The 14,624-nt window shown below is 42.6% G+C and overlaps 1 protein-coding gene across 2 annotated transcripts in view; it reads left to right on the top strand.

The window, feature by feature from the left end:
- hdac5 (histone deacetylase 5) overlaps positions 1-14,624 on the top strand; it is a gene marked incomplete at its 5' end in the record, with an annotated part of 79,481 nt that overhangs the window by 22,072 nt on the left and 42,785 nt on the right. The window contains one exon of one of the 2 annotated variants that reach the window (XM_079252589.1): positions 6,993-7,152. The exons of the other annotated variant lie outside the window; for it this stretch is intronic. Within the exon in view, the coding sequence (XP_079108715.1) occupies positions 6,993-7,152 (160 nt within the window). Of the gene's footprint in view, positions 1-6,992; positions 7,153-14,624 lie in introns of those variants that run through there. 2 annotated transcript variants of the gene reach the window in all.

Here is a 14,624-nt window from a genome sequence, read left to right as displayed (position 1 = left end):
TGGAAATGCAGCTAATAACACGTCAGTTTCAGACAATAACAAGCATGGTGTCAGCGGAGGTCATGATAAGGTTAATTATCAGTAAGAGATAAAAAGAGGCGGTTTCTTCTTTTCCTTTGTTTCTGTGGTATATCGGCTGTACTGTTCAACACTGCCCCCAGTGGCCTCCAGTGGTACTACAGTTTACCTGCACAGTCTGAAAACAGACCGAATTACAAATGTAGAAGATGCAGCAGACGGACGACATGCTCTTTCTGTAGAGCACGCACAAACGGCAACACAAGCAGCAACTCGTGACTGTTACACAACTGTGTCATCGTTCCATACTGAAGCTGCTCTGACGGTTCGGTCGTGATCTCCTCTGAAAGTGACGTTATCGGTGGATCGATACGATTATTGATCATGCAACATCTTGACAGCAACAAGACGAATGTTTCAGATTCTCCCTCTCTGTGTCGTTTGACAGCTTCTGGTTGACTGACTAATTGACTGACTGTAATTTGGTTGTCATGGCTACAGTTATAGTATGCACACACACACATTGACACACATAACACTCACATTGACACACACACACACACACACACACACACAGAGACAGCAGTGTGACTCCAGGGGTTGATGCGCCTCAAATAGAAACGCAGAGATGAGTCATCCACTGAGCTACTGCAGTACACACACACACACACACTTTTAGCAGATGTGTTTAGTGAGTTGGACCACTGAGGTGTCCGACCTGATGCCTGCTTTATTCTCTTCTCTTTTTTTTTTTTTTTCCCCAAAAAGCTCTGAGAGGCTGATGAGAGACCAGGGGAGGGTGTTTGATACCAGCAAACAGGACCAAGCAGCACTTTTCTACTCTTTAGCTTTGCTGTGTTTAGTCACCAACAGTGAGTCATACTGAAGCAGCCCTATAAAAAACAGGTTGAGAACTCAGGCGAGGATGATGAGGGCGATGAAGGTAACGAGGAGGAGGTGGGATGAAGGTGATGATGCAGAGAAAGCTTGTGGTTAGAGCTGTCAGAGTCCATTTGCAGGATCTGTGAAACGATTTCTGATGTTGTGGTTTGTTTTTATTTTCCTGCGCTCAGACATCCTCTCATACTCCGCTGTAAGAGCGGAAACCTCCCCATAAAACAGCCTCTGTCGGGACCGAGCTGCTGAATGGAACAAACAAACCCTATAAATAGCAGCCAGCAGTTTCAATTAATAATATCCACACTGACAGCCGACTGCAGCTTTTGGTTAAAAAGTCACCTTGCTATGAATCTGCTGCACTCCTCTGAAAAACCGCTCTTCACTCCTCACTAGTAGAATAACACCCTGGATGTGTACTCCTACATTCATGATCATTTATTTTTCACTTTTACCGTAAACAAAGAGATATAAACAAAAATAATGATGGATAAACTCAGTTTTATTGTTTAAGTCATTCTGTTCAACACTTTTTGGTTCACCGGATGCATTTTTTGTGTTTTTGTGTAATTTCTATATTTATTTGTTAAGTTTCTATTGGGTAAAATATCTTTCCATCACAGCTGCTGACTATCAATGCAATGATCTAATGATCGACTATCCAACAGCATCAATCCAAACTGAAGATATCAACCAAACATTGATACACAGACGGCCGAGGCGGGCGATGTAGTCTCACACCATTAACTGGAACAGATGTTGTTTTAAGCTAACCAGAGTTAACTTCCTTGGCCTAGGCTATTAGGCTATTCTTGTTGTCACCATCGACTCTATATAAAAAGATGGGCGGAGCCTCAGTGATGTCACCCGTAGGTTTTCAAAGAGCTGAATTGAAGCTCAGTGGACGGTTCCTACCATTGCCATCTTGGCCAGTAACCCTCAGCTACGGCCTGGAGAATGGGGCGGGGCTGGATGTTGGGCAGATTTGGATGTCAAATGGGCGTGGTTAGATAGGCAATGGGTCTTAGGGGTTAGGGTTAGCAATGGCCACCTATCAAAATGTTGAGGGGGCGAGGTTAGACATCCAGCCCGCGTCATTCTCCAGTCTGCAGCAAAGACCCTCTCATCTTGGCAGGGGCATGCGTGTTGTCTAGCCCGGAACACACAAAAATGAGCAAAAAACTCAGAGGGGGGCTGTTAGCATCATGGTGGATGATTGACATCGAACAAACCCCGAGCTGCCTCTAGCTAAGAGCTAACCGAGCTAACCTGGAGATAACAGAAACTCACCAGCTAACGGAGTAAAGCGGGCTAAAGCTAAGTCACGTTGTTAACCAGCTAAAAACCGCGATTGTTCTACGGTCTTCTTACTTGAAGCGGAAGATTGGTACCTGTCAATCAAGAAGACACGCCCCTAAATATGTCGAATTTTGAGATTAAATTACTTTTAAACGGGCGATTTAGAAAAAAATTCACTTCCCCCACAGTTGTCATGAAGGTAAACCTGACCTATTAAACCTGAAATGGATTTTTGTACCAGGCTGTAAACATGTTTATTTTTGCTGTAAACATGTTTATTTCTGCCGTAAAGTTGGTCTTTTTAACATGGGAGTCTATGGGGATTTGCTCTGTTTTGCAGCCCCTAGTGGATGAAGGAGGAACTGCAGCTTTATCGTCTTCCACATCGGCTTCATTTTTAACCACTATAGGTTGCTGCTTGCTGGACCCACTGGATCTGCGTTTACGTGCAGACCAGATGTCTGACAGCAGAGCATTCTACTGCTGCTGTACAGTTTCAATGAGAAATTGGAGCCGCTAAGCATCATGGGTTCAGCGCATCATTTACCGCTATTAAAACAATATTTTATTCCTATTTACAATAAATTGGGACACGAAGCGCTGCCACATGCTGAAATGCCAGAAATGAAAAGGGATTTATTGGGATGCGCTCACAATGTCATGATAAATAATTTGAACTCTTATATAATTCAAACCAAGACATGGAGCACAAACATGGACAAACTACCACAGGTTGCCATGGCGACCTCTTTGCCTACCTGGTCTGTGGTATATATAAATCCTTGGAAGTTCATGTCTTATTTATGAACAGATAGTACAGGACCTGCATAGCTGGAAAATAACACAATGATTTGCTAAACGTGGGAGGAGCTATCTGTAGCTAGCTTCCATTAGCCGTAGCAGACGCTGTTGTTTTCTAATGCTGATGTTTTTATCTTTACCACTAATAGGGTGAAAACCTTTACCACAACTTGAAGTCAACAGCATCAGCTATGCAAAGATGCAGCACAATGGATTATTTTTTATTTATTTTTAAATGGTAACAAAGTGAGGTAGACCAACAAAATAGTAATAAATCTGAATGTTTATAAAAAATCTATCCATCCATCCATCCATCCATCCATCCATCTTCTGCCGCTTATCTGGGGTTGGGTAGCGGGGACAGCAGCCTAAGCAGGGAAGCCCAGACTTCCCTCTCCCCAGCCACATTTGCCAACTCTGCGGGGGGATCCCGAGGCGTTCCCAGGCCAGCCGAGAGATATAATCCCTCCAGCGTGTCCTGGGTCTTCCCCAAGGTCTCCTCCCAGAGGGACGTGCCTGGAACACCTCACCAGGGAGGTCCAGGAGGCATCCTGACCAGATGCCCGAGCCACCTCAACTGGTTCCTCTCGATGCAGAGGAGCAGCGGCTCTACTCTGAGCCCCTCCCGGATGACCGAGCTCCTCACCCTATCTCTAAGGGAGAGCCCGGCCGTCCTGTGGAGGAAACTCATTTCAGCCGCCTGTATATGAGATCTCGTCCTTTCGGTCACGACCCACAACTCATGACCATAGGTGAGGGTAGGAACGTAGATCGACTGGTAAATCGAGAGCTTCGCCTTCTGGCTCAGCTCCTTCTTCATCACCACAGACCGGCGCAGAGTCCACATTACTGCAGACGCCGCACCGATCCGTCTGTATAAAGTATACTTTAGCTTTATAAAGTATACCTTAGATATTACACAGATCTTGGCATTTTACTTAAGTATGTTATTATGATTATCATTACTAGGTTATCATTGTTGGGTCTGATTTTTGGTGACTTTCTCTCCTGTTCCAAGGAGGAAAGTGACAAAAAGTTACTCCAAGTCTCTTTTCCCTTTTCTATTGTGCGAGGCGAAGGAGCACCCGCATTAACGTTACTTTAATGTTACATTAATGTTTAAAGGAGTCATCACATGGAAATTGCACTTTTTATTGTTAAAGCGTGTGTATTGGTGTTTGACGAAAGTGGTAACATCCCCGGCAGCCTTTCTTTTGAAGACTGTTGAGTTTTTCCGTCTGGTCGCTTTGTTTGCAGCAAAACTGTCCACAAGGCTAAAGCCTCGCAAACGCATCTTTTGGCCGGGGATTTCATCATCCCAGCGAGCTAATTGTTTAAACCCACCCCTCTTCTGCGCCTAAATACACCTGCATCAACAAGCTGTGAGAAGATGTGGAAATAGAGTTCCCATATCTACTGCTCAGTTGTTTGTTGCCAAAAAATAATACAGCAACAAAAAACATTTTTAGGTCTAAATTATCACCAAAACAACAATCACAGTAGGACTACAGATGAGCTAAATGCTACCTGAAGCTACCATAGATGCTAATATGTAGAACATGACTGTGAAATTCCCATTACATCTAAAGAAATTTTGATGTCGTACAACAATTTTCTTCTTGACATTTTGCGCTGTAGTTCTAAAAATATTGCCAGGGTGATCCGCCGCGGCCGAGGCAACGTGGAGAAACACTATGCTGCCATTCAGCTGTTAAAACTGTTTTGTACTGTTTTTGTGAATTTCTTAAAACCATTCAAGGCTTTTTTTTTTCTTACTTCATGGCTACATTTGTACTAATTTTTACTCAGTTCAGTATCCTTTAATTCAGGTGACAAAACAAATTTATCTCCACTACCTTTTATTTATATAAAACCATGAATAAATATTTTTTTCTGATCTAATAAATCAAACACATTATCAAATATATTTTTCATATTTTGTCAGATTTCCATGTAAAAATGTGTTGGGAGTTGTTAGGAACAACACACTCCTTAAACAAACGGATGTTCGTAGTGTTACCAATATATTTTATTTACGCTTTAAACAACTTACGTACGGCGTAATTACTGTCCAGGTCTTGTCTGTTCTAATTAGGGCCTGAACGATTTATCGTCCAGCCGATTAAATAGGCCCTTTTTAAAATAATCGTCACTGGACTGAGTTTTTGCATGTTAGCATGGGCAGCCAACATGGCTAAAACCAGCAACAGATGCTAACATGTTAACATGGGCAGCTAACGTGGCTAAAACCAGCGACTCATGCTAACATGTTAGCACGGGCAGCTAACATGGCTAAAACCTGCGACTCATGCTAACATGTTAGCACGGGCAGCTAACATGGCTAAAACCTGCAATCCATGCTAACATGTTAGTACGGGCAGCTAATGTGGCTAAAACCTGCAAGTCATGCTAACATGTTAGCATGGACAGCTAATGTGGCTAAAACCTGCGACTCATGCTAACATGTTAGTATGGGCAGCTAATGTGGCTAAAACTTGCAACTCATGCTAACATGGGCAGCTAACGTGGCTAAAACCTGCAACTCATGCTAATATGTTAGCACGGGCAGCCAACATAGCTAAAACCAGCAACAGATGCTAACATGGTAGCACGGGCAGCCAACATGGCTAAAACCAGCAACAGATGCTAACATGTTAACATGGGCAGCTAACGTGGCTAAAACCAGCGACTCATGCTAACATGTTAGCACGGGCAGCTAACATGGCTAAAACCTGCGACTCATGCTAACATGTTTGTACGGGCAGTTAACGTGGCTAAAACCAGCGACTCATGCTAACATGGTAGCACGGGCAGCTAACATGGCTAAAACCTGCGACTCATGCTAACATGTTTGTACGGGCAGTTAATGTGGCTAAAACCTGCGACTCATGCTAACATGTTAGCACGGGCAGCCAACATGGCTAAAACCAGCAACAGATGCAAACATGTTAGCACGGACAGCTAACGTGGCTAAAACCTGCGACTAAGTGAGAGAGGATCCTCCACAAGCCCCGCCCACTCACTCTGACTGACAGATGATCTCTGAGAAGTGCACCTCTTACACCCCCCCACCCCACTGCTGCTGGAGGCACTCCTCTCTTCCCTTCCTGTCTATTTTTATCTCCAGCTCCTCCTCCACTCTGCCAGGCTATTTCCAGCCCCCAATCCCTCCATCAACCCCCCAACTCCTCTTCATCTTCTCTCCTTTTCTCTTCTTCATCCTCTAACTTCCTTCCCACCCAGTGATCTACTTTCCTCTCTCCACCTCCTCTCTCTCTCTCTCTCCCTCTCCGTTCATTCAGCAGCTCGCAGAGCGACACTCCTCCTCGTCAGCGACTCTCAGACTGAATATCACTCGGCTGCTGGTTCTTTCGGCGAGTGGGGGGGACAACGGGATGTCAGGCAGTCCCTGAAACTCGTCTCTCCTCCTTCCTTTCCTTTTCCTTCTCTCTGTCATTCTCTCAGCGCTTTGTTCTAATTTTGGAAACATGGAACCTCGGGGAGCGCTCTCCCGAAGCTATTTACGTCCTTGCCTCTCCTCCTCCTCCTCCTCGTCTTCTCCTCGCTCTCTTGTCGGCCAGGAGACAACCCTTTGATGCTTCCGAGCAGGGAATTCTCCTGCGTCTCGGTGTGTTTTTGGCGGCGGACAGACTGCAGCAGTTCCTCGGCTCGGGCAAAGCAAACTTTCCCTCCCTCGTCCCAAAACGCTGTGAAGTGTTTGTGGACGGATCAGGAGTCAAGCTCGGAGCTCCTTATTTACTTTGATCCAATCCCTCAATCGCATCGGAGGGAAGACTTCCTGGAAGCTGCGGCTGAGACGACGACATCAGGGGATTTGGTCAGAGGTGATGGTGACTGATCCGATGTAGCGTTGAGAGTTGAAGCGGCGCTGGATAGTTGACATAAACCATGCTGCTGCTGTCTCTGAGGAAGACCTGACTTTTTACCCTCTTTTCAGCTCTGGTTTTTCTCTTGGCATGCTGTTACATCCCACCGTGTCAGGATTGTGCGTCATGTTGCAGACCATCTATGAGACTGAGTCGTGTTTTTCCTCCGCCAGCGCAGACAGCCATCACCAACCTCTGGAGCTCCTGAGTGGCGGCCGGGGCTCCGGTGCCGCTGCCATGCCCACCGCTGGTGAGTCATCTCTGGGAAGGCAGAGGTGGGGCGGAGCAGAGAGCGGCGCTTTGAGGAAAACAGTCAATAATGCTGGCTTTGGTGTGTGTTTGTGTGTGTTCAGGGAGAGTTCTGGTGTTTTCACGTTGCAATGGATGAAGTTTGAGGTGTAGGTCAGGAGGGGCGGGGTTGGGACTGCGATGAAAACGTTGTAAAATTAGTTGTTGGAAGTTTAACATGGTTAATAGCTTAATATGTTTCCTGAATGATCATAAAAATGAAGTAGTTGGAAGTAAAATCTGACATTGTTTGTCGGCCATGAGCTTCTGACTCGATGCAACAGCTGATTTACTGCAGTTTTTCTAAAGCCACGCAAACTCCAGACCTTCTACACTCACGCGTTTAATGAAAAAAGACGTTTTTATTGAATTCTTGTCTAGTCTTATTAAATTAATTAAATTGTTTGATGGAATTACTCTGAAGGAGACAAAGATGTAGTTACAGAAGTTCAAAACGTTGATGTTTTAAATGGAAAAACGAGCTTCTCAGGGGAAGAAAAGGAAGGTTTGCTCATTTTCTTTATCATCAATCTTTATTTTTAAAGGTCTTTTCATACAAACGATGGCGACAATAACTGCAAATTAAATAAATAGGATCCCCCCCAGCGACAAACTATTAGTCATCGTTTGCTCTCAGGTGATTGGTGGGCTCCACCTGAGGAGGAGAAAAGTCAAAACAATCAATCTGATTCATTCAGAATGAACAAACACGGTTTTTCTGACGACATTTTATTGATTATATTTGCTTAAAATGAAACTAATTTAAATAAAATGTTCATTTTCTCATCAGAGGAATGAAAATAGTCAGATGATATTTGGATTAAATTAAATAAGCAGGTGAATCATCTGATTGAGATCCAAACGAAGCTTTGAGGTGTTTAGAAATGAATCGGGCAGGTTTATATTGGACTCAAAACAATCTCCATGGTGCAGAGTTGGACGACAGGATCCACATGTGTGTTACTGCTGTCGGTACAGAAACGTTTGGTCGTACAAACACAAAGTAATGGAGCTTATTTGACCTACCTCACCTGCTTCTTATGGGATCTGACAAGGTGGTGACGTGGTGTTTACGGTGGTGGCACCGTCACTTTTTCTGTCTCCCTTGAGCTTACATGATCCTCTCTGGTGTCCTGACTTCATCCCAACGTCCACAATCTCTCATTTCAAGCTTCAAGCATCTGATTCACATCAGATTGTTGTTTGGTTGTTGTCACCCCCCCCCCCCCCCCCCAAACACACACACACGCAACAAAATAAAAACAACTTGTAAGGAATTCTGTATTAATTAACTAAACTGTAGCTTCATTAACACAGCGTAACTTCACAACAATGTCATCTTGAGAGACACATTAACAGTCTATTTCAGTTCAACTATAATCTAATTACTACAAATCCATTAAATAATCCCCACTAGTCCAGTTTATAACTGGTTTTACATTAACTAACTAATTAATGTCAACCTAGTTAGGGAAACCAACTCTTTGGTTTTGGTCAAGAAACCTCTTTGACTCAGTCCTCCACCCTGAGCTGCACAAGGAGACAGTGGGAAGGAAAACCTCCATCTGGACCAGAACCAGAAAAGGAAACCACCTACCAGACCTGTTGGAGACTAACTTTCCTCCTTCATTCAGTCTTTCAACACCTGGGAATCCTTTTCCATCTCTGGTTGAAACCACCTTAAACCCGTAAACTCCTCTGGTTCAGCTGGCTCCCTGCTTCTCGTCTTTTCAGTCGTAACTTGTAAAAACTATATAATAAGTTCCAGTTTCGCTGCTATTTTTTATTATAAATGTGAAGTAGCAGCTCAACACCAGCATACTACTTCACTTTCTGCAGCAACTGAGAAGGAGAAGAAAGACAGACCACCGAACACGGGAGGTAAAACAACGCGCGTCATCGAGACAGGACAAGGTAACGAGCATGCTCAGAACGACCGGAGTTAACTTAGAGCGGAATGAAGGTTTACATGACAGAGGAATTAAATAGTTCGGAATTAAAATGCAAATAAACCAGCCGCTTTAATCAGAATTAAGTTTAATTCTGAATAGAAATTAGCATCAGGAATTAAGTGTTTACATTGTCGTTTTTCATCAGTTTAAAGCGGAATTAAAACTCCCATGTAGACGTAGAAAATGATGCTCTATGGCTGGAATAAAGCCAAGAAGACGTTTGGGATGCAGCTGAGGTGGAGGTGCTGCAGTGAGGATAGCAGGTAGATAGTAGCAGGAAGACGTGTGGAAACATGGAAACAGTGTGTGTGTGTGTGTGTGTGTGTGTGTGTGTGTGTGTGTGTGTGTGTGTGTGTGTGTGTGTGTGTGTGTGTGTGTGTGTGTGTGTGTGTTTCAGAGAATGATGTTCAGATGAGAAAAGGCTTGGTCACTGCTGATCTATGTGTGTTATATCTACAAACTTCTGGTTGCTCTTTATGCTGCTTTATCTGTTCATACATTCATTTTACATCATTTTAGCCTCAGACTCTGACAGCTGAGGCTGTACTGGAAAAGTACGGTTATGTTGTTGACTTGGATTAAACGGGTTGAGCTTCTACATGCATTTTTACATAGAAAACAAGAAAAGCAGCAGAGCAGACATAGCAAAAGAAGTAGCGTGTGTCCATGTTTACATGGCTGATGGTCTGTTTTATGCTGCAGACGTGTTTCAGACTCAGAGACATGACGAGTCGCCATGCATAAACACATATTGTGAAGTTTAGAAACAATCCTTACTGCACATACCTGTTGGTTAAGCCGTACGCTAACATGGCGAGATCCTCTGCTTTACGTTACTGCTTTTACTGGTTCATTTTAATTCAGTCCAATTCAATTCAAATTTATTTGTATACTTCTTCCACTTCACAGGATACTTTATGCACTCATCATTTCAGGCCAATTCCTACATATCCTATTATAGAAACCAACTGATTGCATCGAGTCATGACTTTGATCCAATCCTCCATCCTGAGCTGCACACGGCGACAGTGGGAAGGAAAAAACTCCCCTTTAACAGGAAGAAAACCTCCGGCAGAACCCGGCTCAGGGAGGGCAGCCATCTGCCTCGACTGGTTGGGGTGGAGAGGACAGGAAAGACAGATCAACATGTACAACTGCACTTATTCAGGAAGACCTGCGGAAAAAGGAGAAATAAGTTAAAGACGGCCATATTGGCATTTTACACAATAAAGTTTATTCAGACAAACTAAAAGCGGTTTGGCTTGTGGAAGAGATGGCGAAACCAAACTGGAAGGTGTCGATGTGCGATACAGACATGTTGCTCCAGGAGAAAGTAAAATTATACTAATAAATACGCGCACACAGTCAAGTGTGTACACGTCTGAAGTCACCGTTACTGCTGTTTTCTGAACGTCAGACCGTTCTCCTCGGGTCAAAATGTTTTTTCTTTGCTCCAACATGATGCATTTAAACCCGCGTCATGACCAGAGCCGGAGAGAAGAAGGTGTCCATGTAAACATGGCTTTCTTATTAGAGCAGCTTTAAAGTGTACTAATCATAATTAATACGACTTGAACAGACAACAACCACTGTAGATGACCCACAGTCAACCAGCCCATAATACTTTGCCCACCCTTAGGTCGCTATAGCAACACCACTCATGACTCCCGTCTCCCTGTAAGCTTCTAATTTGTCTAAAGTACACACAGCCATTATACTATTTTTACCTCGCTCTCGCTCTGTCTTCTCTCAGCTTTTTTTTAGTTGAGTGTTTTGCAGAGCTGACGTCATGGTGCCTGTTTTCTGTTAGCAATGCAGAACCAACGAGACGAGAGGTAGAAGGGAACAGGAAAGATGAATATTGGTTTCCAGAAATACTTCACTGCAGCAGCGAAGGGGGGAAAGGGGAAAAAAAAGAGATGGATTTTAGACGTGCACACCTTTAGTTAACCCCCCAGCATCCGAGTCGGCCGGTTTCATGTCTGAATGAGCTTTCAGTTACGTCTCTCACTGGTGACGGTTGGCAGATGCATTTATCCATCACTTTCTACAGGAAACAAGCCTGCAGAGTCTCCCTTCTGGAAGAGTTTAATTCTCTGCTCCATGTTTCCCCCTCCTGTACATGCAGCACCAATGTGTTTGTATAGTAGGGGTAAGGGGTGTACTTCTGATCAAACTGCAGCTTCAACTCAGCAGAAAACAGGCTAATAACTCCACATTTTCAGTAAACTTCTCAACCTCGTTCACTCTGGGATGCCATGTTGAGCTGGATGTGGATGCGTTGCTGTTTGGAGGCTGTGAAACCATGAAGCAACCTCCAACGGTTAAAAGTGAATAAAACTCGTCCACTAGGGGCTCCAAAACAGAGCAAATCCCCATAGGCTCCCATGTTACAAAGGCCAACTTTACAGCAGAAATACACATGTTTACAGCAGAAATAAACATGTTTACAGCAGAAATAAACATGTTTACAGCCTGGTTCAAAAATCCATTTTAGGTTTAATAGGTTTAAATAGAATTCAGGTGTGACTAATAAATGAAACGCAGACTGGTTCAACTGGACTTTAACTGGAATTTATTGGTTTTTCTCCTGTCATTGAATCTGTAGCAGCTTTCTAAACCAAGCGGCAACCTCCGACAGTTAGAAGTGAAGCCGATGCGGAAGTAAACATGTTTACAGCCTGGTACTAAAATCCATTTTAGGTTTAATAGGTCAGGTTTACCTTCATGACAACTGTGGGGGTAGTGAATTTTTTTTCTAACTCGCCCATTTAAAAGTAATTTAATCTCGAAATTCTGCATATTTAGGGGCGTGTTCTTTTGATTGACAGGTACCCGATCTCCCGCTTCAAGTCAGAAGAACGCAGAACAACCGCGGTTTTTAGCTGGTTAACAACATGACTTAGCTTTAGCCCGCTTACCTCCGTTAGCTGGTTATCTCCTGTTATCCCCGGGTTAGCTTGGTTAGCTCTTAGCTACAGAAAGCTCAGAGTTCGCTCGATGTCAATCATCCACCATGACGCTCACAGCCCCCCTCTCAGCTCCACCTCTTTGCCCATATTTGTATTTTCTGGGCGAGATGACACGCATTCCCCTGCCAAGATAGCGATGGCCTAATGAGTCAGCTCTTCAGAAACCTACGGGTGACGTCACGGAGGCTCCATCCATCTTTTTGGTGACAACGTGGAAAGAGGCGGAGCCTAATTAAACATTAGCTTAAAACAACATTTGTTACAGTTTGTTAATGGTGTGAGACTACATCGCCCGCCTCGGCCGTCAGTGTATCAATGTTTGGTTGATTTCTTCAGTTTAGATTGATGCTAATGCATAGTTGATTGTTAAATCATTGTATTGATAGTCAGCAGCTGTGATGGAAAGATGTTTTACCCAATAGAAACTTAGCAAATAAATAAAGAAATTACACAAAAACACAAAACATGCATCCGGTGAACCAAAAAGTGTTGGAGAACAGAATGACTTAAACAATAAAACTGAGTTTATCCATCATTATTTTTTATTTATAACTCTTTGTTTACAGTAAAAGTGAAGAATAAATTATAATGAATGTAGGAGTACACATCCAGGGTGTTATTCTACTAGTGAGGAGTGAAGAGCGGTTTTTAAGAGGAGTGCAGCAGATTCATAGCAAGGTGACTTTTTAAAACCATATCTGTATATTTTAATCATTTGGTCAGTAAACTGTTGTTGATTTTCTTCTTCTATGGTGTACTGATGAAGACCACTTCCAGAGCATATACATGGAAGTCTCAGGTAGTATCTGGAAAATACTGCACATCTGGCTTGTTTCCAGGTTCAGTTTCCACCGCTTTCTGTCAGTCTGGCAGAAAGAAATCTTTACCTGCACTCGCTGTCAGATCGTTGACTCTCTTCATGCTAGTTTGATCCAGAGCTTTGAAAGAAGACACACAAGAAATTCCTGTAAAAGTCCACAAGTCCAACTGGGCAGGCTGGATGGAGAGTTGCAGTTATACTGGGCAGTAAGAGATAGTTTTCAGCTACTATTGATACGTTGACCCAAATATTTCTGTTGAAATATGATGCATTTGAGTATTTTTAACCTCAACAGTTTGAGGTTCTTAAAATGGATTCAGTCTGAACGTGCTTTAAGGGGTTGACTTGGACATTTTTACTGACAAAGAAACATTTAAACCCAAATAAACAAAGCTACATCAAATCAAATAAAACTTTATTTGTATAGCACTTTCATACAAAAGCATATCAAAGGGCTAACATTAAAAAATAAAAACAGCTTCACATTTAAAAACACACACTCGTTACCCACACACGCACACAACCCAACCCTTCACCTGACCATTAAAGCCAAAATAAAAACTAATAACTTCAGGATTCTGTCATCTGTATCTGGCTCGACATTGTGTTGTATGAATCATACTACCATTATTTAAAAATTTTAATGGATTTTAGAGGATGACAGTCAATGTGAACTTAGGCTCTATTAATGTCTGGAAAAATACATTTAATTTAATTTCTATTCAGAACAGTAGAAAAAAATAGAAACTATCCGTGGCCAAAACTGGACAGACGTCAAATTAAAATGTCATTTTAGGTCATTTAGCTAACAGCTCCAGCCCATTAAACAAAAGCTCGAACAAACGTGTTTTCCATGAAAACCTCAATACAGAATTATTATTTCCATGTAAACCCGAAGCAGAATACTTTATGCTGGAATAATCTAGTCCTGAATCATTTATTTGGAACAAACATCATGTAAGTGTAGCCAGTGTCCGTAGAAGAAAGTGCATCTAGTTCCAGATAAGTGGTGCTGTTTCTTCATTGCCACTGTTCCAGCTTTATTTAAGAATCGAAGCTAGCTAGATGTTTTTCTTGTTTTTAAAACTGAGAGTTAAAAACCATTTTTATAATTTAGTTTTAGTAGAGAAGCCTTCCAAGTCCAGGTCGAGGTCCTGCAGCCTTTTTATTTGACAGTTTATTTCTCACATGGCCAACCAAAAGCAGAAGAAGACTCTACAGTACAATAAGAAGCACAACGCACCACCGTGCTAAAAAAGGAGCAGGAAGAAGAAAATTCTTACGATTTCTGCCCCTTTTATAAAAAACCTAACACACCAGTAAATGGTCTGTCAATTTTCCTGACGATACTTTTCTCTCTGAGAAATCCAGAGTTGATATTTAGGATTTATTTTAAAAGCCGAGGGGATTTAGACTTATTGGTTTATTTGCTTTGCTGGTATATTATTGTTATGTTGACTTAAAAATATAAATAAATAAGACTTAAAGGGACTATGATGCTATTTCTAGTTTCCTGAGCTTTCTACAGTGTTATAGTGTTAAATACTCATCAGACATATAAGCGCTGACGTTTTTTTTATAACCTAAACGCATGTTTGAGTTTTCCAGCGCTCTCTACGTTCGGTTTCCATGGAAACGATTAGTTTTAGATAGTTTTTTCTACTTAGAAAACTTAGAAATTTTAGTGACG

This window comes from Telmatherina bonti (genome assembly GCF_933228915.1).
Source record: "Telmatherina bonti genome assembly, chromosome: 14".
Classification (NCBI taxonomy): Eukaryota; Metazoa; Chordata; class Actinopteri; order Atheriniformes; family Telmatherinidae; genus Telmatherina; species Telmatherina bonti.
This window is presented reverse-complemented; position numbering and strand designations above follow the sequence as displayed.